Here is a 24,165-nt window from a genome sequence, read left to right on the forward strand (position 1 = left end):
TAAATTATATATATATATATATATATATACATTTGATTAAATATTAAATTAAAGGTGGGGTATGCATTTATTCAAAAACGCTTTAGAAAACTGAGCCAGGCCGAGTACCAAAACAAACTTGTAGCCAATCTACTCATGATGCGGATGAGAGAGCGCTCAGTGCACAGGATGGACATTAGCCGAGAAAAGCGACAACAGAAAGATAGAGATGGCGGATAAAAAACAAAAGAGGAAAACGTCTGCAGCTTTCAGATAAAAATTTTAGGTTTTACTATCCCCCACAATGTAGCATAAACAAGTACACACACACACACACACACACACACACACACACAGATATGCGTCAGCACACCGTAATGTAGGACTCCAGATGCTTGTTGACGATTAGGTTAAGCTGCATTCAGATGACTTGCTAAACTGCACTAGTGTAGCAGAACTTTATAAGAGCTAAATGTTTTAGGTGGCCATAAGACCATTCTGATGTATTTTGTATAATGCATAACCAGATAACAGGGATCGTTCTCAGAACTTTGGCTATCATTCTGGCAAAGTTCTTATCAACAAACCACACTTCCAGTAACAGATCATTCATTCATTCTCAAAGCGTTAGCACAAAAATGTAGGCTAGATTATACATTGTTTAAGAAACTATTTAGTTTGATATTCATCTAATGCTTTTAAATGTTACTTCTTGATTCAGAACGTTCAGAGGACATTTGAAAGTAACGTTCCCATAATGTTGGCAAAATGATCAAATGGAATGTTCCCTTACATAACCAAGAAAATTTTTTGAATGGGAACATTCGCAAAATATTAGAACATTTTAAACTTCTATATGAGCAAATAAAGACAGATTTATCTGAAAGGAGTACAAAACACTGCCAACAACACGTTCAAAGTGTGTAACACCTCATGAATCCAGTGGTAATAATGATGCTGAGCTGGTAAAGCCTGTACTGACTTAACTTCACAGACAGATTATCCTCACTGCTGTCCTTCTACTAACGGGTTATTAGGACACAGAGGACAGGGCCTCTGATCAGATGGGGAACTAATTATTATATATACGATACAAAATTTTAATTATATATATATATCAGAAATCACTTACCCCACCTTTAAATAATTACATTTTTAAAAAAGTTATCTCAGTAATCCAGCTGAAAGTCTCCTGTCAGGTCAAGTCAAGGTTTAGTGTTGTCATTCTCCAGCACAGTGGAAAATGGACTGATGTAGATTCCCAGCCTCAGGCTCTGACACAGTACTGCCATATCAAAGCGCTCTACTACTGCACTGAATTACCATTTATTTGTGATAATAATGATAATGTTATAAATCTAAAGATTTAAAAATTAAAATGTAATGGTTTACCATTTTACCATTTAATTTCTCCACGATCATCTTTTCAAGTGCATTGCAAGTCTGTCAGCAAGCTATATGGACTTCATTTGAGGTTTTGAAGGGAGGTTTAATTTGTTGCTGTTTTAGTTGTTAGCCACTAGAGAGCATCCTAGTGCCTCATTTTAGTTTTTGGGGTTAGCAGATCTCAGTGGCTGCACCCTTGTGTTGTAGGCTGTTCCTCTCTTCAGATTGTTCTTCAGCAGTGTTTGTCTTAACGAGGCCGGGATGTGATTATCTGTAAGCACGATGCGTTCTTGACAATTTTAGCTATTTTTATTTATTGAAAAAATATATTTCAGTGTTCCATGAAGATTGAAGATGGACTGACCATTATTTTATTGAATTCAACAGCTCTAAACTCTTATTGAATGAGCCCCTTTTGAGTCTATTAACAGGGAACTAATGTTCTGTCAAGGTTCTCTCAAAGTTACGTTAATAAACCGTTATCTGGTCTTTACGTTCTCAAAACTTAATTTATACACATAGTCCAAGGGACGTTAGCTAATTATATAGTTCTAAAACGTTTGAGTAGGACGTGTGTATAGCTTAGCTACAACGTTACTTGTTTCAGAACGTTTAGAAAACATTTAAAAGTAACGTTCACATAATGTTTTAAATGTAAAATTGGAACGTTCCCTTAATGTTTTGTGCAGTGATGGCAATAACAGAAAAAAGCTGGGATGATCGACATATGCACACTCAGTCTTGATGTTTATAGGTTTCATTTATCATTGTGATTCATATTCATTTATAAAACAGTGTTTTTGTTATATTACTACCATCCACTGTATAAAACTAGGTTAATTGGTTAAGAAGTTTGAAAAGTTCATCATTGAATCATGCATTGGTACTGTTTCTTATACTATTTATTAAAACACAGTAAAGAGTATATGATATAGTATATACTGTACAGTAATTAACAAGTAAGAAGCTAATATTTGGCTGCTGTATTTTCACAATCCTTTTGTTTTCTAATCCTTTTTTTCCCATTAAAAGCCTGACATATTTGTCTTTGTGCACAGAAGTGAACTTATGTTATCAGGAAACCCAATCGATATGTCTCATTGACAAAGGATGCATTTTATCAGCAAAAAAACTAATTTCCATAATATTTGCATGAGATCTAAGCTGCATCAGTAATGGTGACTTCCTCATATCTGAGTAGTTTAGCTAGTTCTGTCACAATCAAATAATTTTGTTAATTTTCCTTGACTTCACAACTTAGATATTAAGAGAATGCAGTAGAACATACAAAGCCATGATTGTTAATTGTTTTTTTTACTGAGAACAAACATTGAAATAAACGTGTGTTATGTAAAAATGCCAACAAGAAGTAATCTGTATATTCTGCTTGATTACATTACAATTCATGATAAGTACATCCTGCAGAGTTCATTATAAATGTTACAATAAAAAAAGGAACAAGAAAAGGACAAATCATATATCATATCAAAATATATATCAATATATAACTTCCCAATTCAAAGAAAAACAACACCATGACATGACAAGACCATATGGGTTTCACTTTCCTTATTTATGCAAATATGTATATATGTACATATATACATATATTTGCATAAAGAAGGAAATATATCAGCCTTTTGCATGTCTTAGTGTTGTTTTTCTTTGAATTAGAAAACCCCGTACTGTCCAGAAGGTGTTAGCGGTAAAGTTTTCTTTTGGTCTTTCAGATTTTCTTTGTTTCAGAACTTGCGTTCGTGCACATGGACAAGGGTTTTGCAGTATGGGCAGCGATGCTCCACGTCCTTGCAGGAATCCTCACAAAAAGGGATCAAACAAAACGGCCAGATCCTGGACAGAAAACAGAAAAGAGTGTGTTTTCTCCTATCAAGAAGTACACTTATTCTGATGTGTTAACCCAGCTAACAAAATAACATTTTGCTAATGTTACTATTAAGTAATGAAAATATTATTTCTGATTGTTCTCTGAACATTCAAAGTCCAGTTTTTAAAATGTTTTTCAAACTTTCTTCCAGTTAATTATTTGAACATTTAGGAAACATTAAATTTTATAATTTTGTACAAATAGTTTTGAGATCGATATTAAAGACCAGATAACTCTGAATGAATGTTCTATTAAGATTGCTGGAAGATTTTAGTTCATAACTTTCCCAGAATGTTACCAAAAGTTCTAAAAATATTCCTTGTTAGCTGGGAACATACTAAAGTACATGTAAATTATTTGATATTCATTTTAACTGTAGTGTGTAATTTGATATTACATTTAAATATACTAAATCACAGCTTCATTATAAATGTGTAAATACAAATATATTTAAATATATCACATACAAGTTTCAATATATGCCAGTCAGCCGGTCCCTTCTCTAAGTGGGCAGTTCTTGCAAAGTGGACCAGATAGTCAAAAGTCTATTTGTGAGAATGCAGTTCCTTACATTAAACAGGCAAGCCCTGCAGAGATGGCCCACACCATCTGGCCATTAACGAATGTTGTCTCTGTGATGACCTGTAGCTGACAGTGAGGACATTTCATCTGCCCCGGGACGTCAGTCAGACGTGGTGGCACAACTACCACTGCAGTTACATGAAGAGACACATATAATACGATCATAAACCTCTAATGTACTATTCTGTACAGATGCATCATGTGTATGCTGAAACCTTCTAGTGTTTGAACGCAGACTGAAGAAGAGTGTCATTGAACTAGGGTTTTTCTGCTCACCCGGGGCAGGTGCAGCAGACTGGAACGTCTGAGTTACTGTGGGCAGCATGACGGTGAGCTGCTGGTTGTAAACTGCCATTGGAGCTGAAAGAAAAAAAGTTCATGATGAAAACCTAAAAAAAATTGGTTTGGCTTCTTATGTGCCCTTTTGTGGTGTTCAGTTTTTCAAAAGCTAGTAACTTTATTAGTTACATGAAAAAAGTAATCTGATTACATAACTTGTATTACTTGTAATGCATTACCCCAACACTGATTCTTAGGCCCAATCCCAATTCTATTTTATACCCCTTCCCCTTCCCCTTCCCCTTGTCCCTTGAAACAGAGTGTCAAGGGGTAGGGGTGAAAACATTCCCCTAAGAATTGAGACACCACTACTATGCTGTCACACGTCATCATACGTCGTCTAGCTCCTACAATACACACACCTATACTGGTGTGCTGGTGTGTGCATTAGAGCCTTTAATTACCGTTCTATATTAATGCGCTGCTTACTGACTGACACACACACATATATATCGGAAATCGCGCAGCTCACACATCCAGGAGAAAAGAAACTTGTCAACGCTGCCCCACGACTTTTATTAATAACAGTTTAAATACTGAATTGCTAGTCGTGGCCTAATGATTAAAGAGTCAGGCTTGTAACCCGAAGGTTGCGGGTTCGAGTCTCAGGTCCGTCAGGGATTGTAGTTGGGGGGAGTGAATTATCAGCGCTCTCTTCCATCCTCAAAACCACGATTGAGGTGTGACCCTTGAGCAAACTGGAATTTTATTATTTGTTATCCATGTTTGCATTTCCTCCGTATTATCTGTATATATCTACATATATCTATGTATATTTACATTTATAAATAAGTCATAAAAAGTGTTTCTGAGGAACACTGACATGCAGCTCATTGTTATGTTTTGTTCTTAAAGGGATAGTTCCCCCAAAAATGAAAATGTGATGTTTATCTGCTTACCCCCAGGGCATCCAAGATGTAGGTGACTTTGTTTCTTCAGTAGAACACAAACTGAGATTTTTAACTCAAACCGTTGCAGTCTGTCAGTCATATAATGGAAGTCAATGGGCTCCACGGCTTTGAGAGTAAAAAAACATACACCGACAAAACCAAATTAAACCCTGCGGCTCGTGATGATACATTGAAGTCTTAAGACACGAAACGATCGGTCTGTGCAAGAAACTGAACAGTATTTATATCGTTTTTTACCTCTGATCCACCGCAATGTCCAACTGTCCTGAGCGCATTCACAACATCCGGTGCGCATGGTTTGTTTGTCCATCAGATGCGTGTCAAAGTTGAGTTTGTTACTATAACAACAGTAGATCAAACAATCATTGTAAAAAAAAAAACAAAAAAAAACTTTATGTCGAGATCACGAGAAAATTAAGTCGTTACAACGAGAAAACAACTCCCGTTATGTCGAGATCACGAGAAAATTAAGTCGTTAAAACGAGAAAACAACTCGTTATGTCGAGATCACGAGAAAATTAAGGCGTTATAACGAGAAAACAAGAAGGAAAAAAATAATAATGCATGGCCGCTTAGAACTTCCGTATGTTTTAGGTGGATGTTTGTATGTTTTTTGGAAGACGGAGAGACAAAGCTGTACCTATTTCAGAAGGTATTGATGATAGTGAGAGCAGAGCATCAGAAAATGAGGTTATAGTAATAAAAGAAGTTGTTGATGATCAAAGAGGATAGAAGCAGTGAGGGTGAGGGCAGTGATGAAGAATATAAGTCATAGGTTGTTGTGGAAGTCAGCCTTTTCTCATATAACAGTTATCTGTATCCAAACATCACAAATGTGACTGTGGATGCACATAATGCAAAATAAAGAATATGATTCCTATCTTTTTCGATCTAAAACACCAAACTCTGACATATGACACATACCTGTGTGTTTCTGCAGTCGGTGGAAAGCTGTGGAAATTCTGATGCTCTTCACTATAGATACTGGATAGTATATGGCAGAGATAAGAGGTGGAGCTGAATTATAAGTATGAACGCCAATGCTAATGTGTTTTAAGAAGTTACTCAGCATCATACAAAACTGAGTTCCTGATTGAATGGTCAGATGGAGTATGTTCACAAAATGCCTAAATTTCCAGTGCTAACACCTGTCTCATCTTCTTCCCTACCGTTCTTACAGTATACCAGTCAGCTTATTCGGTCTCAGACTGCTGCAGCAGTGCGGACCTTCATATTAGACGCTTGACATTAACACACTAACAAGAGGACTGTGGGACTGCTTTGAAAGCGCAGTCAAACAGGCGTGGTCAACAACAGCAAACAACGATGGCAGTGGCAAGGCAAAAGAGTAAACCAGATAATCAGGCAATGGTCAGGGCAGGCAGCAAAACAATCATAAATAAGAAAACAGTCCAGGGATCAAAACACGAAGGCAAGGAAACAGAGAAACACGGAAACTTAGAAACCACGGAAGAGCTATACAACATACAATCACCAGCGATGACAGAGAGTGTGTGTGCTATTCTTATAGTCCTACTAATGTGAGACAGCTGTGAACTGATGACTACGCTCTTATTAAAGCCTTGCAATTGGATCCCCACTTTGTCGTCACGCCTCCCTCGTTACACTAGTATGCCATCTAATGTTTAAGCAAGGAAACACACTAATGCTCTCAAAATGAGTTTGTATAACAATTCATTCAAAATATTTCACACTCTAGTGTTCGGTGCGAATCTCAAAACGTGCATAAAAACAGAAATTAGGGCTGCACGATTATGACAAAAATCATAATTGTCGATTATTCCCTTGAAATTGCAATTGCGATTATCACAATTTACATTGAATGATGTTTATACCATTGTTTGATGCAACTGCATGCCGTATTTTTATATGAAAATAAACAAGCTGAAAACACTCTAACTGAAAAACTTTTAGTGCTTTTCTATAGTATTAAGCCTCAAATGTCAACTATACATCGGATTGGTTTCTTCTTTAAATTAGAAAAAAAAGTAAAAAATGGTATTATAATGTTATACTAAAACAAAAATTAAAACAATGGAAAAACCCTTAATATAACATGTAGAAAGACAAAAACATATCTTAAGAGTGCAGAATAACAATTAATTGTGCAGCCCTAACAGAAATGATTGGTCTTTTTGTGCTGAACACTCACTTGCATTGACCAGGACCTCTGTGAACTGGGCTGTGGTCGATGGAGACCCATATTTGGGCTAAAGTGAAGATGACATATCTGTAAAAACACTGAAACCTATTGCAGATGGGCTGGTACATTTTCCCTCACCCTTTATCTTTGCATTCATTTGAGTTCAATTCATTTGCTTTCATTTATTAAGCGTTAGCGTTAGTTCTGGCAGGTCACGTGAGTCAAGCTTGCATCAGCTGATTCTCAGCTGATCACATCTACCTATAGGAATACGACACCTATCGCGGCATTCCTATATAAGCTCTATTCAGTATTATTCAGCAGCTTTTCAGCTTGCTCCGGAGCAAATTACCCTCCTCCATCCCCAGCTCCTCCTTTCGCCACAGTCAGGACTTGACTTTCTGATATTCCTTGCTAATCAGACTCCTTTATCTTGAATAAAGTGTTACACTTAAATATCATTAAGTACATTAATGATATCTGCCTTGTTCTGTTATATAGGGGGGTTATTATTGCTGCTCTCCCTGCTCATTCATGACAGGCTGCATGGATGGGCAGGGAGGTTTTTGCCCAGAACAGAACCATACCGCCAAACCAAACTTTATGCTAAGTATCTATCATTTTGACGATAGTGGTCCTGACAGAACTTTATTTATAGATCATTTATGAAAAGTTTTTTCCTGAAATATTTTAGTTGGGTGTTCATCTAACCATTTTTAAATGTTACTACTTGTTTCAGAATGTTCAGAGTAGAGTCATTCAAAAGCAATATTCCCATAATGTTTGCACAATTATAAAACGAAATGTTCCCTTAACATTTGCATAACCAAGAAAGCTTTTAAAACATTTAAAAAAAAAAAACGTTTTGAATGTTCTGAAAGCATTCAGAAACAATATTTTATAACTTAATGATAACATTGGTAAACCGTTCTTAGAACATTTTTCGTTAGCTGGGATTAAGCTCGATCCTAATTGAATTTCAATCGGATTGGAAGGGGGTAAATTTGAAATAATCCCATTATCAGGAAAAAATTACACATGGAAACACTACGTCACACAGATGTGTGCGTGTTTATTTACGTCTTATGGTTCACTTAAAGATTCTTTAAAAAAAAAATTTGGGACCTTTATTTAAAACCGTTATTTTTGAGTGTAATTAGTGGAACGATATATATTTATATTTTTTACCATAAACACGGTATTTGATCACTCTGAATGCTTGTAAGTAATGAGTAATGAATATGAAGGTGCTGATGCAGACTGAACTGCTGGAACTACAGCTGCTGAAGCCACTGGAATGCTCTCTGTGGGTTGAGATGGATAAACTAGCTTTTATCTCTCTCAGATGTAAGGATAAGTGAGATTTTAGCTGCGTCACTAACAGTAACTTCTGAGTCTGAGTAGTTTAGCTAGTTTTGTCAGATAGTGACAAAGAGATAAGTGACTTCAGAACTTAGTTATTAAGAGAATGCAGACGAACATACACATGTGAATGTTAATTGTCTTGACTGTGCATGTTGAAAATGTCATCAGGGTGTCCTGGAAATAAAGGTGGCCAGAGGGGCACAGAAAAAAATTGGGAGGCAACTACAGTAAACGGAAGCTGTACTAGAGTAAATTGTTTGTGATATTTCAAGATTTTCTAGATTTCCACTTGATAACTAACATAAATTACTTAAGTTAAATGTAATTTGTCCAGGTGATTTTGTCAAATTGACATCAAATTACTTTTTTAACTCGCATAAAAACCAGTTAATTTATGTTACCACATATAGCACACTACTTACCAGAAAAACTTTTGTAGCATGCACTGAAAAAAAAACATATCTGTAAATATAAGGCACACCTACCTGTATAAATTTTTTTTTTTTTTACAAGTGTTTTACCTGTATTTTACACAACATTGCGTTGTATTTTAGAATGATCGGAAATGAATGGTGCCACTTCTGTTATTTTACAGATTTATTTCTTAAAATGATGTTAAAGACTGATTTTATAACATTTTTATGAGTGTTCTAACTGCCCCTGTTTTGGGGTCAATTGTAGCATTTGACCTTGTCTGTTCAAGAACAATTTGTACATATATTATCATATGTTACATACATTACAGCTGACAGATGTAGCATTAAACTAGCATTACAATTTTGGCTTTTTCTAACACACACAGTCTCTAAGAAACAGAAGTAAATGCAAAAAGTCTTTCCCCCTAAAGTCCAGATAATGCTGCCATTTCGGCCACTCAAAGTTTTTCCTTTGGTCTTCCAGATTTTCTTGGATTCAGAGCAAGCTACATGGGTTTGTGCACATGGATGACGGTTTTGCAGTGTGGACAGCTATGCTCTACATCCTTGCAGGCTTTCACACAGAATGGAATCAAACAACACGGCCAGACCCTGGATTGAAAAAATGAGTGTGTTTTCTTTTCTCATATCAGTTTGATACATTTGAAATCTGCTGAATACGATTCCTTACCCTAAAAAGCCGAGCCCACACCATCATTCCATTGATATATTTCATCTCTGTTACGACCTCCTTCTGGCAGTATTGACATTTCATCCGCCCCGCAACAGTAGTCAGACGTGGTGGAATAATTACTGCATCTACAAATACATAGAAAAAGAGTTAATACTGATGAAAATGAAGAATAATATGATTTTAAACCTCTTAACATGTCACACAGCTTGCTGAAACCTTCTAGTATTTGAACACAGAGTAATCTAAGGCTTTACTGCTCACCCGGGGCCGGCGCAGGAGCCGGGACCATCTGAATTACAGGCTGTGCCACTGGAGCTGAAAGAGAAACAAGCTGGTGATGCAAAGCCACAGAACCAGAGACCCGTAGCACATTAACACTCACCAGCGGCAGGCACAAATGCAGGCTGAGCTGCAGCCATGACTGGCATCTGTGCAGCTGGGTAAACTGTGGCCATTGGAGCTGGAAAACAGAAAACCATCATCTCCAAATGGTGGCATGACATGAGGAAGGTTGCATTTATCTTATTTATCAAATTTATTTACACTTATAACTAAAGCATAAAAAGTGTTTCCAAAAAACACTGATGCAGCCCAGTTTTTTTTAACAATTGCTCGTTTTTCCTCAATACTTCAAAACTCTTCACACAGTCCCCTAACCAACTTTCATCTTGGCACAGCAGCTAATTTCACATTCAAAATGCACTTAAACTACCAAAACACTTTATACATTTCTCAAATGAACTCGTTCTTCCAAAACACTGGCAAATATTGAAAATATTATGTGCTCAAATTTAGATGGCAAATATCGCAGTCAGTCAGAAAAAGTGAAAAATGTCACACCTTTTCTAGAAATGCAGCGTTTTACAGTAACATTGTGGTATGCGGAAACATTCCTTCTGAACTAAGGTCTCATCTGCTCTGATCTATGCGAGATGTAGATGCTTAGGTTATGCTGGATGCCATGACTGTCAGTGGTGGCTGTGTACGGTAGACCATGATCACTGATGAAAAAATGTTACCAGTGACTGATAATCTCTGAATTGAGAACCAGAGGGTCTACTGACCTGGGTGGGTTTGAAAGGCTTGGTTTGGACCACCTGTGGTGCATATGGAGGGGGAAATTGTCCTCTGTCCATTATCAGCAGCCTGTAACTGAGAAAAACAGAGGTGCTTTAATAGTGTGACAGTTCCACATTCAACACTGGCGAGGCAATTTTCTTTTGAGTGTGACTAAATTATCAACTGTGTTATCAACTGTGTTATCATGAGACCTGATCGTCTGAAAGCAGAGCCCCGATCAGCCAGTTTGCCAACATTTTATCTGCCAGGAGTTTTGAGTAACAGATAAGTCAGCGGAATGCGTGGATTCGAAAAAATGAGAGAATCTGTGTCTAACATTTCAAATCAAACATTCTAAGAGTGAGTGCTTCAATAGTAGCTGCTGACAATTACTGACATTAAACACTGTAGCATAAACTACTGGTCAGATGAATACAAATAAAATAAATAAAAGGAAGGGTAACGCAGGTAAATAAGGCCACTTTTGACCCTGACTTTGAGAATTACCTGATATCACCCATATAATTTGTTAATAAGTTCATCTTTCATAATATTGCTATTATTTTTATCTCAGGTTTTACAATAACAATTATTTGTCTCCAAACATCACAGTGCACTTAAAAAAAATTAACAAAACAAAACAAAACAAAAAGCTAGCTGTGGAACAAGCAATATTCAATTATTTAAAATTATTTATTGATAATAATCATATCAACCTTATTACTGTGTTTAAAACCTTTTCTGTTTATTAGTACAACTGCTAAAATTTTACCTGTTTTATTTATGACTGACAAATATGCATCACATTAGGTTATCAGTTATGTTAAAACTGTGAACATTTACATACAGTATATAAATGATATGCAATTCAAATGCATAAATCTGAAATGTATGTGTTTGTCTGTGGAAACAGATAATCCAAAATCAATCCAAAACCCCCAAACTCAATATAATATGACACATACCTGTGTGTTTCTGCAGTCGGCGGAAAGCTGTGAACTCTTTTACAGTATGCTCTTGCCTATAAAGACACTGAGATATTATAAAGAGTCTGTCAGAATATTGTAAAGATAAGGGGTGGAGCTGAAAGTACAGTCATGAGGGCCGATGCTAATGCAGATTCAGACGTTACAGTTAAAGCAACTGAGTTCCAGATTGAATGGTCAGGAACAACATGTTTACAAAACTCCTGAATTTCTAGTCCAAGCACCTCCTCAAGTGTCCCATCTCAATTCCAACCATGCTTATAACTGTCACCTTTTTTGCTCAGTCTCAGACTGTCAGCCGTTATTCTCTTAAATGCTTGACATAAACACACTAAAAAGATGGGTGTATACAATACAATAGATTTTGGTCATATCGCCCAGCCCTAGACATCGATGTTATACATGCCCACTGTAGAGGAGACCAGGACTTAAAGCATGTTTGTTATGCATTTTGGGAGACACAACAAGTGAATAGGGAAAGAAATTTGATCAATATTCCTATAAAATATGAGATATTATTATGAAAGTAATTATTACTTCCAATAGTGCACTTCTTTTTTCATTACATGTCGCCCCAAAAACACATTAATATGCAAATTACATACAGTCTATAGATAAATTGTGTACAATAGGAAAACCCGTTTATGGCCATTTTACACACATATTGCATAAAGCAAAATGGTATATAAAATCATTCTGTTATATCTTTTATAACATAGTTGAGAATAATTTTTATACAAAATTTGGTATAAAAAATAAATACAAATTGATTGGTGATGAAAAAAAATTCACTGTTTTTGCCTTTTAGTTTAGTTTATTTCATTTATTTAACAGGAACAGTGCACAACACAAGCTAAATTGCATCTGCAGTCCCTAGGCAGGATGTTGTTACGAAATTACAATATTCAGTCACGTAACAATACAATACATAACACATACAATATCACATTATACTCCATAACATAAAAAAATCAGGTCAATGATCACATATTTGGTTTTCCTTAAGCCATACTTTAAGCGTAGTTTAAAAAAATACTAAATGTTGTCCACTCTCTAATATAAACTATGCTCTAAACCAGTGGTTCCCAACCCTGGTCCTGGAGGCACCCCAACACTGCACGTTTTGCATGTCTCCTTAATCAAACACCAATTTCAGGTCTTGGAGTCTCTACTAATGAGCTGATGATCTGAATCAGGTGTGTTTGATTAAGGAGACATGGAAAACATGCAGTGTTGGGGTGCCTCCAGGACCAGGGTTGGGAACCATTGCTCTAAACAAGGTAATGACATTAACAAATATTAAATTCACAAAACGTTTTTTTTTTCTGGTAGTCAGGTGGATATGGTTTACAGGGCTGTGCCTTTCGAGACATGTTAGTAATTATAAGTAGATATTAAATACATCTCTGATTAATTCATATCTCTTTTAAATTAATTAGCAATTGATACGGTTTATCCTGGTTATGTTAATATAGTGTTTAACCACAGTGATTCCCAGAGTCTCATTGCATGAATAAAAGCATGAGAAATGATGGGTCTTGGGTGCTGAACACTCACCTACAGGGACGATCGTGGGCTGGACAGTGATGGTTGGATCCCCAAACCCATATGAAGGTGGTTGATAAGGTGCAGCTTGTGGATCTGTAAAAGAGTCAAAGCGCTGGTTGAAAACACTGAAACCCACTGCAGTGGAGGTGTACACTGCCGGTTTGATGTTGGAAATTATTAAGGTCAGAATTTGTGTTCAGAAAACATTCTAATATGCTGATTTGGTACTCATGGTCGTAGATTTCCTCTATTGTATGTCATGTTCTTATCCACCCTCTCCAATAGTATTCATCCAATAATTGTTAATTGATGGACTGGAGACGTTTGATTTACTTGTGGACTATTGTGATGTTTTTGGACTCTGACGGCACCCATTTACTGCAGAGGATCCGATGGTGGGCAAGTGATGTAATGCAAAATTTGTTCAGATGAACAAAAAACTCATCTACATCTTGGATGGCCCGCGGATGAGTACACTGTTGAACAATTTTTCATTTTTGGATGAACTAATAAGTTTAATAGAAGTCAAAATATTGCAACAGTTTCATACACGATTCTCCCAGTCATAAAGCATAATCTGAGATCACACCAGCCAAAGTCTGTGTTTGTTTTACAGGGTCACGGATTGAAACATCACACATTTTACTTTCTTATAACCCCTTCCATAAAACTGATAATAAATATGCAGTTTCTACAGCAAAGGCCATTGAATATTGGCTCACATTTTGGGGTCGCCATTCTAAAGTTTTCACTAACTTCTATTACACTGGTGTGTAATCATCCTGTTCCTTCTTATTAGTGAGGTTGAAGTGGAAGATCAGCTGACCTGCTTGAGGTGGGTACACTGCCTGCTGTCCAGGGTATGCCTGTCTGATCCATCTGAGGACCAGAATAAGGAGGGGGTCTGTAGTCTTTCTCCATTATCAAAACCTGTAAATGTGAATACATGAAGATGAGGAGTCGGAAAATAGATTTTCTTTATATTCGTCATGTCATATTCTCTCTTTCCTAATCTTGTTCTAGTAATGTTCCTATCGCTACAGTGCATGCCACAAACAGTACACACTGTATATTATCATGATAGCCTTGACTTATCAATGCAAAGCTCAATAACATATCCCTTTATGTACTTGACATATAACAAAAGCATAACCTTTAATTTAATTTAAAGTTTCTACAGCAAAGGCCATTGAATATTGGCTCACATTTTGGGGTCGCCATTCTAAAGTTTTCACTAACTTCTATTACACTGGTGTGTAATCATCCTGTTCCTTCTTATTAGTGAGGTTGAAGTGGAAGATCAGCTGACCTGCTTGAGGTGGGTACACTGCCTGCTGTCCAGGGTATGCCTGTCTGATCCATCTGAGGACCAGAATAAGGAGGGGGTCTGTAGTCTTTCTCCATTATCAAAACCTGTAAATGCGAACACATGAAGATGAGGAGTCGGAAAATAGATTTTCTTTATATTCGTCATGTCATATTCTCTCTTTCCTAATCTTGTTCTAGTAATTTTCCTATCGCTACAGTGCATGCCACAAACAGTACACACTGTATATTATCATGATAGCCTTGACTTATCAATGCAAAGCTCAATAACATATCCCTTTATGTACTTGACATATAACAAAAGCATAACCTTTAATTTAATAAAAAAATGTGTGCACAACACGTACCTGTGAGTGCCTGTATGCGTTTGTGTTGCTTCTCCTCTGAATGTACTGAATGTGAATCTGGATGGCTGTGAGTGAGAGCGAGAGGGCGTGGATCACGATTATAATAGTGTCAGTCGGCGAGGACAGCAGGCTACAGTCATAAATGTGGGCATAAAATTACAGGCGAGATAACGGTGACACTTACTGTGTAGACAGGGTCATCTTAAAACACATGACTAACCTGCCTATTTTGCAACACAGAGAAAGCATCATTATCAGTTTAACTAAGTTATTTTTCCACTTGTTTATACACTTGCTGTTAATGTTATTGGAAATTATGGCTGATCAGCAGACAGATGTGATTTAGATGGCACCGTCCACCAACAGGTTACATAATCGGCCCTAAATCCTAAATTATCACTCAGGAGGGTTCTAACCAGATGGGAACCAGTTGTTGGTTTTTTCGCTATTGATAAACTTGTGAAGATTCTGAACATTTGTATTATTTTCTTCTTATAGTAACTTCACAGGGTTGAATAGTTGAGTTTGATGAATGCAGTCGACACAATTACATTCATAATTTTAATTAAATTTATTTTACTTGTCTTCATGCCATGCTGTAAAAAGGTCCAAATGATGTCACTTCCTGGGTGTCATGGTTTAAGCAATGTTACATTTTATGTAATAGGGCAAAGTCATGCAGTGACAAGAATGCATGCAAAATATTACGTTTGGTTGTTGGAAATGAAAAAATTAAATGTCTCCTGTTTTTCGTTACGTTATTTTTTTGTCTGCAGATTATAAACCACTTTATCATGCTCTGATTTGATTTTAATGGTTTGATCCGTTTCTGATTATATTTGTAGTGTGTTCATACACTGCTTATTTGTAATCTGTGACCAGATTGTGACCTTACTACAGTCGAGTTCCTCTCTTCCATTTCTTATGGGTCATGTGCACACACTGTAAATGCATCATTATATTTTGCTCTGTCAGTTGTACTCATTGCTAGTAAAACTTTAATGTGATAGTGCACCATGGGAGGAAGTTTCCATTAATCCAGTGAAACAGATGAGTGCTGTTCGATTCTACATTGATTCATATCACCTCAATTTGAGTCCGGCGTTTCCTGGAATTAGTCAGTCATTAACCTCAGTGAAGCAACATGATGTCAATTAAAATCTTGCTAGAAAGAGGAAGCACCTAACTGTAGAACAACACAGAGAGGCCATGCAGCATATCCTGGGTAAACAACTTCACTGTCCAGCATGCAATGCTGAAAATTCGTTGTTTTTTCTGAGAATTTGGTGACATAAACCTTTATGTTGCTAAAAGATCTAATGTTTAGACTTTAGAGCCTTGATTTTCCATGCACTGAAGCATCTCTTATCTTCCTCATCCAGGGCTGTGTTTCCCAAAAGCATCATAAGCCTAAATTGATCGTAGCTCCATTGGTTTCTTCGATGTGCTTACGATGCTTTTGGGAAACGCAGCACTGCACATTAAGAACTGGCATGAACAGGATATAAAACGTCCATCACCTTGCATTAATCAAATCTGGAGTTTTGCCTTTTCCTTCTCTGATACTGTTTTAGGGGGAGACGGCCCTTACGAAAATTAACCATGGTTTTATTGTAGTAAAAGTGTAGTAATGGTGTTTTGGCGTATTGATTACCATTTGTATAACCACAGTTTTACTACAAATACCATGGTTAAACTATGGTTAGTCTTGCAAAACCATGGTTAATTTGTGGTTACCATGGTTTAACTAGTAACCGTGTGTTTTTGTTGTTGTTTTATTTGTAGTAAAACCATAGTTATTTTTCTTAAGGGAGGGGAATTACAACATTTATTTATTTTTGTTTAGCCAATTTTTTTTTGGTGCTCTGATAGCCTAGTTATAACTTTGGTTAAACCCCAAACCCAAGGTCTGTATCTGAATAACTAGTTTCGAGTCAAAATAATAAAGAAAGAATGTTGAAACGTGACACTTGGAACTCTCGCGTGCGTAACGCGTGCTTAGCAACCGTCGGTATCCAAGCAACGGAATACAAACATTCGGCGACTTCAACCACTACAGGCTGTTAAATACTTTAATTTACACCAAAAGATGATGCCATCCCAAATTTTAGTGTCTCGCCCCTATTTTGACACGCGGGTAGCGGCGCAGAATGGCTCACAGCCGCTGGTCACAAACCCGGAGACCGCCGTTAAAGAAAACGTGTACGCTGGTACATCCGCCGGTCTGGCCACGGCGGGCTACCGGAGCGCCAAATACACCCCCGAGGAGTGGCTCGCCAATAACTCTGCTCTGTTAAACCGGTCCGTCGCGGACCGGGATCACGCGGAGAGGATTTGCACCGAGTCCAAAGCGCTGAAAGCGGAGACCGACGCCGGGACTTTACGCACACAGACCGCGGGCACCAAACACCTGGGCAACCGGCTGCAGGACATCCACCGCTGGAGATCCGAGCTGGAGCAGCTCATCGAGCGGCTGATCGCGGAAACAGACCTGCTGACGGCCTCCAGGCGGCGGCTGGAAAAAGCGCTGGACGCCACGGAGATTCCCTTCGCCATCGCCACTGATAACCTCAGCTGCCGAGAGAGACGCTTCGGACCGGATCTGGTGGAGGACCAGGTGGAAGAGGAACTTCTTAAGGTACGGACAACAAGAAGTGAAAGTGTTATTTTTCCCAAATAATAAATAAATAAATAAACACACACACACACACACACACACACACAATAAATGATAATCGCGATTAATCACATCCATAATAAAAGTTTTTGTTTACATAGAATACATTACATTATATATATATATACATTATATATATGTATACACACACACACACACACACACACTAAATGATAATCGCGATTAATCGCATCCATAAAAGTTTTTGTTGACATAGAATACATTTCATTATATATACACACACACACACACACACACAATTAATCGCATCCATAATAATTTTTTGTTTACATAGAATATATGTGTGTGTACTGTATATATATATATACACACACACAAACGCAAATTTTGTATTCTTTACTCATTAATAGAGAATAATAATAATACATAGGCCTATAACAATACAATTATTAGTAGTTGTAGAAGCCTTCTTCATTAATAAAAGATTTAAAATAATATATTGCCATTATTATTACTAGTAGCTGTCATAGTGAATAAGCAAGAAAGATGCCATTAAACACAAAAAAAGTTCAATGTGTCAACAACAGATCCTGAAACAATTTTTTTAATGATTTCCAACAGGAAGTGGAGCTGATCAGAAGCATTCAGGCCTTGCTGAAAAAAACTCTGGATCAAACTGTCAACCAGATAAGGCCAGTTGTCCAAAATATGGATCTCTCTTTAATTCTGTTCAAATTCTATATTATATCAGTGCAATAATTCACGTTTATATCTCATGAAGCATTCCTTAAGGCAATAGTACACCAGAAAAATAACATTTGGTCAACATTTATTACTTTGAGTGTTCAGCACACAATTGTAATGGATTTTGATTGGATTGCAGATTAAAGTCATAAACCTGTCTGTGTCTGCCAGGCTGAACCGGGAGGTGAAGCAGACTCTTGAGTTAGACTGGTCTGATAAACAGCATGCCTACAGTCTAGATGACCAGTGTGGACGCTTTAACAACAGGAGCACCGACACACAACGGCATCCCAGCTCAGCCGTGCTGCAGGACCAGTGCGTGCCAAACCTTACCTCAGCTCAGCTGGAGTGACACAACTTAAACATTAAAGCACTTTTAGATCCCAGCTGTTGTGGTGACAGCATCTCAGATGTGTTTCTCTGTAGGGTGTGCAATGAGGAGGTTTGGCGTAAGTTTACTCTGGATAACCTGCGGCTGGCGGAGAGAGAGGAGGTGGCGAGCCAGGCCTTGAGGCGGCTGATTGAGCGGGTCCTGCAGGAGACTTCTGAGGACCTACGGGCGCAGTGTGCCGCTGCAGATCAGGCCTTCAACCAGCGCTGCATGGAACTGAGCCAAGCCAAAACACAGCTGGAGCTGCACCTGGCACAGGCAATACACATTTTTACAAAACAAAAACCAATACATGTACACAAGGTATCACATATGATAGAGTCTATATAATCTGCAGATTTCATACAAGTAAACAAATCGCCATTATTATTACTAGTAGCTGTCATAGTGAATAAGCAAGAAAGATGCCATTAAACACAAAAAAAGTTCAATGTGTCAACAACAGATCCTGAAACAATTTTTTAAATGATTTCCAACAGGAAGTGGAGCTGATCAGAAGCATTCAGGCCTTGCTGAAAAAAACTCTGGATCAAACTGTCAACCAGATAAGGCCAGTTGTCCAAAATATGGATCTCTCTTTAATTCTGTTCAAATTCTATATTATATCAGTGCAATAATTCACGTTTATATCTCATGAAGCATTCCTTAAGGCAATAGTACACCAGAAAAATAACATTTGGTCAACATTTATTACTTTGAGTGTTCAGCACACAATTGTAATGGATTTTGATTGGATTGCAGATTAAAGTCATAAACCTGTCTGTGTCTGCCAGGCTGAACCGGGAGGTGAAGCAGACTCTTGAGTTAGACTGGTCTGATAAACAGCATGCCTACAGTCTAGATGATCAGTGTGGACGCTTTAACAACAGGAGCACCGACACACAACGGCATCCCAGCTCAGCCGTGCTGCAGGACCAGTGCGTGCCAAACCTTACCTCAGCTCAGCTGGAGTGACACAACTTAAACATTAAAGCACTTTTAGATCCCAGCTGTTGTGGTGACAGCATCTCAGATGTGTTTCTCTGTAGGGTGTGCAATGAGGAGGTTTGGCGTAAGTTTACTCTGGATAACCTGCGGCTGGCGGAGAGAGAGGAGGTGGCGAGCCAGGCCTTGAGGCGGCTGATTGAGCGGGTCCTGCAGGAGACTTCTGAGGACCTACGGGCGCAGTGTGCCGCTGCAGATCAGGCCTTCAACCAGCGCTGCATGGAACTGAGCCAAGCCAAAACACAGCTGGAGCTGCACCTGGCACAGGCAATACACATTTTTACAAAACAAAAACCAATACATGTACACAAGGTATCACATATGATAGAGTCTATATAATCTGCAGATTTCATACAAGTAAACAAATCGAGAGGTTAAAATTTTGAATGCTAAGAATGTTTAAAGCAGTGGTTCTCAACTCCAGTCCTCAGGACCCACTGCTCTGCACATTTCAGACACACTCAGTTCAGTTCATGGATCTCTCTCTTAACTAGCTGATGAACTGAATCAGGTGCGTTAAATAAGGTAGACACACAAAATGTGCAGAGCAGTGGGTCCCGAGGACTGGAGTTGAGAACCACTGCTTTAAAGGAACAGTTCATACAAAAATTAACATTTGCTAAAAATTTAAAGATTTGGAGGAATGTAGCATTCCATCGCTTGCTAACCAATGGATCCTCTGCAGTGAATGGGTGCCATCAGAATGAGAGTCCAAACAGCTGATAAAAACATCACTATAATCCACACCACTCCAAGTTTTAACTGTAAACCATTGCTCCTAGCATGAACGTATTTGCTTAGAACTGTTTTGGACTGTTTTTGCTTGTAAATGGGGCTTGATCTGTGCATAATTCTCTCCTGATTCAAACAAGGCAATTTTTTTAAACTGGAAAAAGCAATATTATTGATATAGGACTAATACGTTAGCCGTAAAATATAGGTATGATGGATTTGTTTCTTACAAACATGCAGCTTTTCACTTCACAAGACATTAACTGATGGACTGGAGTGGTGTGGATTACTTGTGGATTATTGTGATGTTTTTATCAGCTGTTTGGACTCTCATTCTGACGGCACCCATTCACTGCAGAGGATCCACTGGTGAGCAAGTGATGAATGCTACATTTTTCCAAATTTGTTCTTATGTAAAACAAACACATCTATATTTTGGATGGCCTGAGGGTGAGTAAATTTTCAGCAAATTTAAATTTTTGGGAGAACTATTAAAAGATCATTTTCAAATTATTAGTGTTTCTCTGTAGGGTGTGCAATGAGGAGGTTTGGCGTAAGTTTACTCTGGATAACCTGCGGCTGGCGGAGAGAGAGGAGGTGGCGAGCCAGGCCTTGAGGCGGCTGATTGAGCGGGTCCTGCAGGAGACTTCTGAGGACCTACGGGCGCAGTGTGCCGCTGCAGATCAGGCCTTCAACCAGCGCTGCATGGAACTGAGCCAAGCCAAAACACAGCTGGAGCTGCACCTGGCACAGGCAATACACATTTTTACAAAACAAAAACCAATACATGTACACAAGGTATCACATATGATAGAGTCTATATAATCTGCAGATTTCATACAAGTAAACAAATCGAGAGGTTAAAATTTTGAATGCTAAGAATGTTTAAAGCAGTGGTTCTCAACTCCAGTCCTCAGGACCCACTGCTCTGCACATTTCAGACACACTCAGTTCAGTTCATGGATCTCTCTCTTAACTAGCTGATGAACTGAATCAGGTGCGTTAAATAAGGTAGACACACAAAATGTGCAGAGCAGTGGGTCCCGAGGACTGGAGTTGAGAACCACTGCTTTAAAGGAACAGTTCATACAAAAATTAACATTTGCTAAAAATTTAAAGATTTGGAGGAATGTAGCATTCCATCGCTTGCTAACCAATGGATCCTCTGCAGTGAATGGGTGCCATCAGAATGAGAGTCCAAACAGCTGATAAAAACATCACTATAATCCACACCACTCCAAGTTTTAACTGTAAACCATTGCTCCTAGCATGAACGTATTTGCTTAGAACTGTTTTGGACTGTTTTTGCTTGTAAATGGGGCTTGATCTGTGCATAATTCTCTCCTGATTCAAACAAGGCAATTTTTTTAAACTGGAAAAAGCAATATTATTGATATAGGACTAATACGTTAGCCGTAAAATATAGGTATGATGGATTTGTTTCTTACAAACATGCAGCTTTTCACTTCACAAGACATTAACTGATGGACTGGAGTGGTGTGGATTACTTGTGGATTATTGTGATGTTTTTATCAGCTGTTTGGACTCTCATTCTGACGGCACCCATTCACTGCAGAGGATCCACTGGTGAGCAAGTGATGAATGCTACATTTTTCCAAATTTGTTCTTATGTAAAACAAACACATCTATATTTTGGATGGCCTGAGGGTGAGTAAATTTTCAGCAAATTTAAATTTTTAGGTGACCTTTCCTTTAATATGGCTGTGTAATAGATTCTAGAGCAGATTGGGGCTCAGGAGAGGAATATCTCATACCTGCAGCAAGCTGTGTATGATAAAGAAGCTCCTCTCAGAGTGGCTCAATCTAGACTGCATTACCGAACCTTCAGACCCAACATGGAGCTGTGCCGAGACCAGCCCCAGCTCAGGTACATAAACACGCATACATACACACACTCAGTCTCCCAACACACATAAACCCATCTGATGTGTGTGTGTTTGTGTAGTTTGTTAGGTGAGGTGTCAGAGCTCAACAGTACAGTATCAGCCCTACAGCAGCAGCTGTATGAAGCACGCAAATCTTTGTCGGACCTGGAAGAAAGCAGACTGTCCCTGGAGAAAGACATCTCTTGCAAAACAAACTCTCTCCTCATCGACCGAGAGAAGTGTATGACGCACCGCACACGCTACCCTTCTGTCACAGTGCTGTCTGGATACTGACATGGTGTCATGCACTTCTTAACAGGAGGTCTGGATTCATTAGACAGTCACTTCCAGTGGCATGTAATGTGTGTGCATTTGCTCAGTGTTTTTTTGAATGCAGTGGTTATGTCTATCCTCTGGTTTTAAAGAAAATGTTTTTGGGAAAAAATTTAAAGCAAACATTCTAGTTTTAAATGATACATAATACACTGAAATGGTTTAGTGTGTACCATTTATTTGACATTGATATTGTTTTCTACATACTATATTATGAAATAAGTATACTAAATTAATAAAGTTTTTTGGCCTACACAAATTCATTAAAAAAATGAGACCATTCAAAAATTAAAATGTCTGTCCTCATTTACACACCCTCATATCATTTCAAGCCTATATTACTTTATTTCTTATGCAGAACTAAAAAATTATGATTCTGAAGAATGTTTCAACTGTTTTTGCCCACAGAATAAAAAAATCAACAATGTCCAAAATAACGCTGTATACACCACTGATTTTTATTCAATTATGACAGTTTGTTAATGACTGATGAAAATTCAAACATAGACTACATGACATATGAAAACTATTATTACTGTATTATTGTTAAGTAAATCTTTGTAAGTCATTACAATGACATAATTAAATATTTCTAAAAATGTGAAATCTGTGAAAAGACAACTGGTATCTGTATGGAAAGACTTATTTTAGCCCACAGACCATCTGATGCAAATACAGACAAAACTGAAAAGCACTTTCTCCATTTAAGTTAAAAAGCTGACTGTATGGTTTTATTCAGATTACATGAGAAACATAATTTCATCAGTCCGTGTTTACAAAGTATAGAGTTAATACAGTTAGCGCTTTTGTCAGTGTAATCAGTTCTTTGAAAGATATTAAGAGTACTGTTCCATGATGTATTTTTTTTTTTCATGTTAGCAAGGAATATATTTCAGATACCACTCATAAACAATACGAACTGTAATTAATAATTTTACATGTCAGTTGAAAAGCTGTACCTGTGTAAGACGGTTCTTCTACACTGCAGACCAAGGAGTGTTTTCTAGTTCGATATATGACAATTTAAGCTAGTGGTCACGTTAGCAAAATTGCCAAAGTAAAAAAAAAAACTGCTTTTTACCTCACGTCAAGTCAGTGGCGAGATCATTGAAGCGACGCGGGCATGTTGGTACCTACAGGGAAAATGTCAGGACACCGCCGTTGTCGCACCACTTTCTTCAATATTGCGTCGGACGCTCTTAAAGGGGTCATATGATGCGATTTCAATTTTTCCTTTCTCTTTGGAGTGTTACAAGCTCTTGATGCATAAAGAAGATCTGTAAAGTTGCAAAGACTAATGTCTCAAATCCACAGAGATATTCTTTATAAAAGTTAAGACTTGTCCACGCCCTCCTAAAACGCCTCGTTTAAACACGCCCCCACATGTCTACGTCAATATGTGGAAATATTAGCATAATGCCACCCAAATGTGCACGCAAAGAAAGAAGGCGTGGTTTCAGGAACAGCAGT

General features: G+C 37.9%; 2 protein-coding genes and 1 long non-coding RNA gene across 3 annotated transcripts; 1 reads left to right on the forward strand and 2 right to left on the reverse strand.

Annotated features, from left to right (window-relative positions):
• Positions 1 to 3,031: 3,031 nt before the first annotated feature.
• Positions 3,032 to 4,175, reverse strand: LOC107730044 (lipopolysaccharide-induced tumor necrosis factor-alpha factor homolog). Its single transcript, XM_016540781.1, has 3 exons — positions 4,109 to 4,175; positions 3,822 to 3,960; positions 3,032 to 3,216 (listed from the first exon to the last, which is right to left on the reverse strand). Exons 1-3 carry the CDS (start codon positions 4,155 to 4,157, stop codon positions 3,108 to 3,110), a joined length of 297 nt encoding a protein of 98 aa, XP_016396267.1. The 5' UTR covers positions 4,158 to 4,175; the 3' UTR covers positions 3,032 to 3,107.
• Positions 4,176 to 14,507: 10,332 nt separating this feature from the next.
• Positions 14,508 to 17,556, reverse strand: LOC107729539 (uncharacterized). The gene is made up of 4 exons (XR_001638589.1): positions 17,479 to 17,556; positions 15,172 to 15,211; positions 14,988 to 15,052; positions 14,508 to 14,727 (listed from the first exon to the last, which is right to left on the reverse strand). It is a non-coding gene; the product is annotated as an uncharacterized LOC107729539 (long non-coding RNA).
• LOC107729531 (tektin-4-like) lies at positions 16,985 to 22,923 on the forward strand. Its single transcript, XM_016540086.1, has 6 exons — positions 16,985 to 17,625; positions 18,247 to 18,317; positions 18,541 to 18,684; positions 18,796 to 19,018; positions 22,210 to 22,364; positions 22,443 to 22,923. The coding sequence occupies exons 1-6, from the start codon at positions 17,077 to 17,079 to the stop codon at positions 22,654 to 22,656; spliced, it is 1,356 nt and encodes a 451-aa protein (XP_016395572.1). The 5' UTR covers positions 16,985 to 17,076; the 3' UTR covers positions 22,657 to 22,923.
• The last annotated feature ends 1,242 nt before the right edge of the window (positions 22,924 to 24,165 follow it).

This window comes from Sinocyclocheilus rhinocerous, unplaced genomic scaffold (assembly GCF_001515625.1).
Source record: "Sinocyclocheilus rhinocerous isolate Xijiao unplaced genomic scaffold, SAMN03320098_v1.1 scaffold313, whole genome shotgun sequence".
NCBI lineage: Eukaryota > Metazoa > Chordata > Actinopteri > Cypriniformes > Cyprinidae > Sinocyclocheilus > Sinocyclocheilus rhinocerous.

Coding starts and splice junctions, on each gene's coding strand:
- LOC107730044 (XM_016540781.1), bottom strand. CDS start 4,157: ATGCTGCCCACAGTAACTCAGACGTTCCAGTCTGCTGCACCTGCCCCG. Junction 3,961..4,108: donor GTCTGCTGCACCTGCCCCGG/GTGAGCAGAAAA, acceptor ATGTAACTGCAG/TGGTAGTTGTGCCACCACGT. Junction 3,217..3,821: donor GCAGGGCTTGCCTGTTTAAT/GTAAGGAACTGC, acceptor TTTTCTGTCCAG/GATCTGGCCGTTTTGTTTGA.
- LOC107729531 (XM_016540086.1), top strand. CDS start 17,077: ATGATGCCATCCCAAATTTTAGTGTCTCGCCCCTATTTTGACACGCGG. Junction 17,626..18,246: donor TGGAAGAGGAACTTCTTAAG/GTACGGACAACA, acceptor GATTTCCAACAG/GAAGTGGAGCTGATCAGAAG. Junction 19,019..22,209: donor TGGAGCTGCACCTGGCACAG/GCAATACACATT, acceptor GCTGTGTAATAG/ATTCTAGAGCAGATTGGGGC.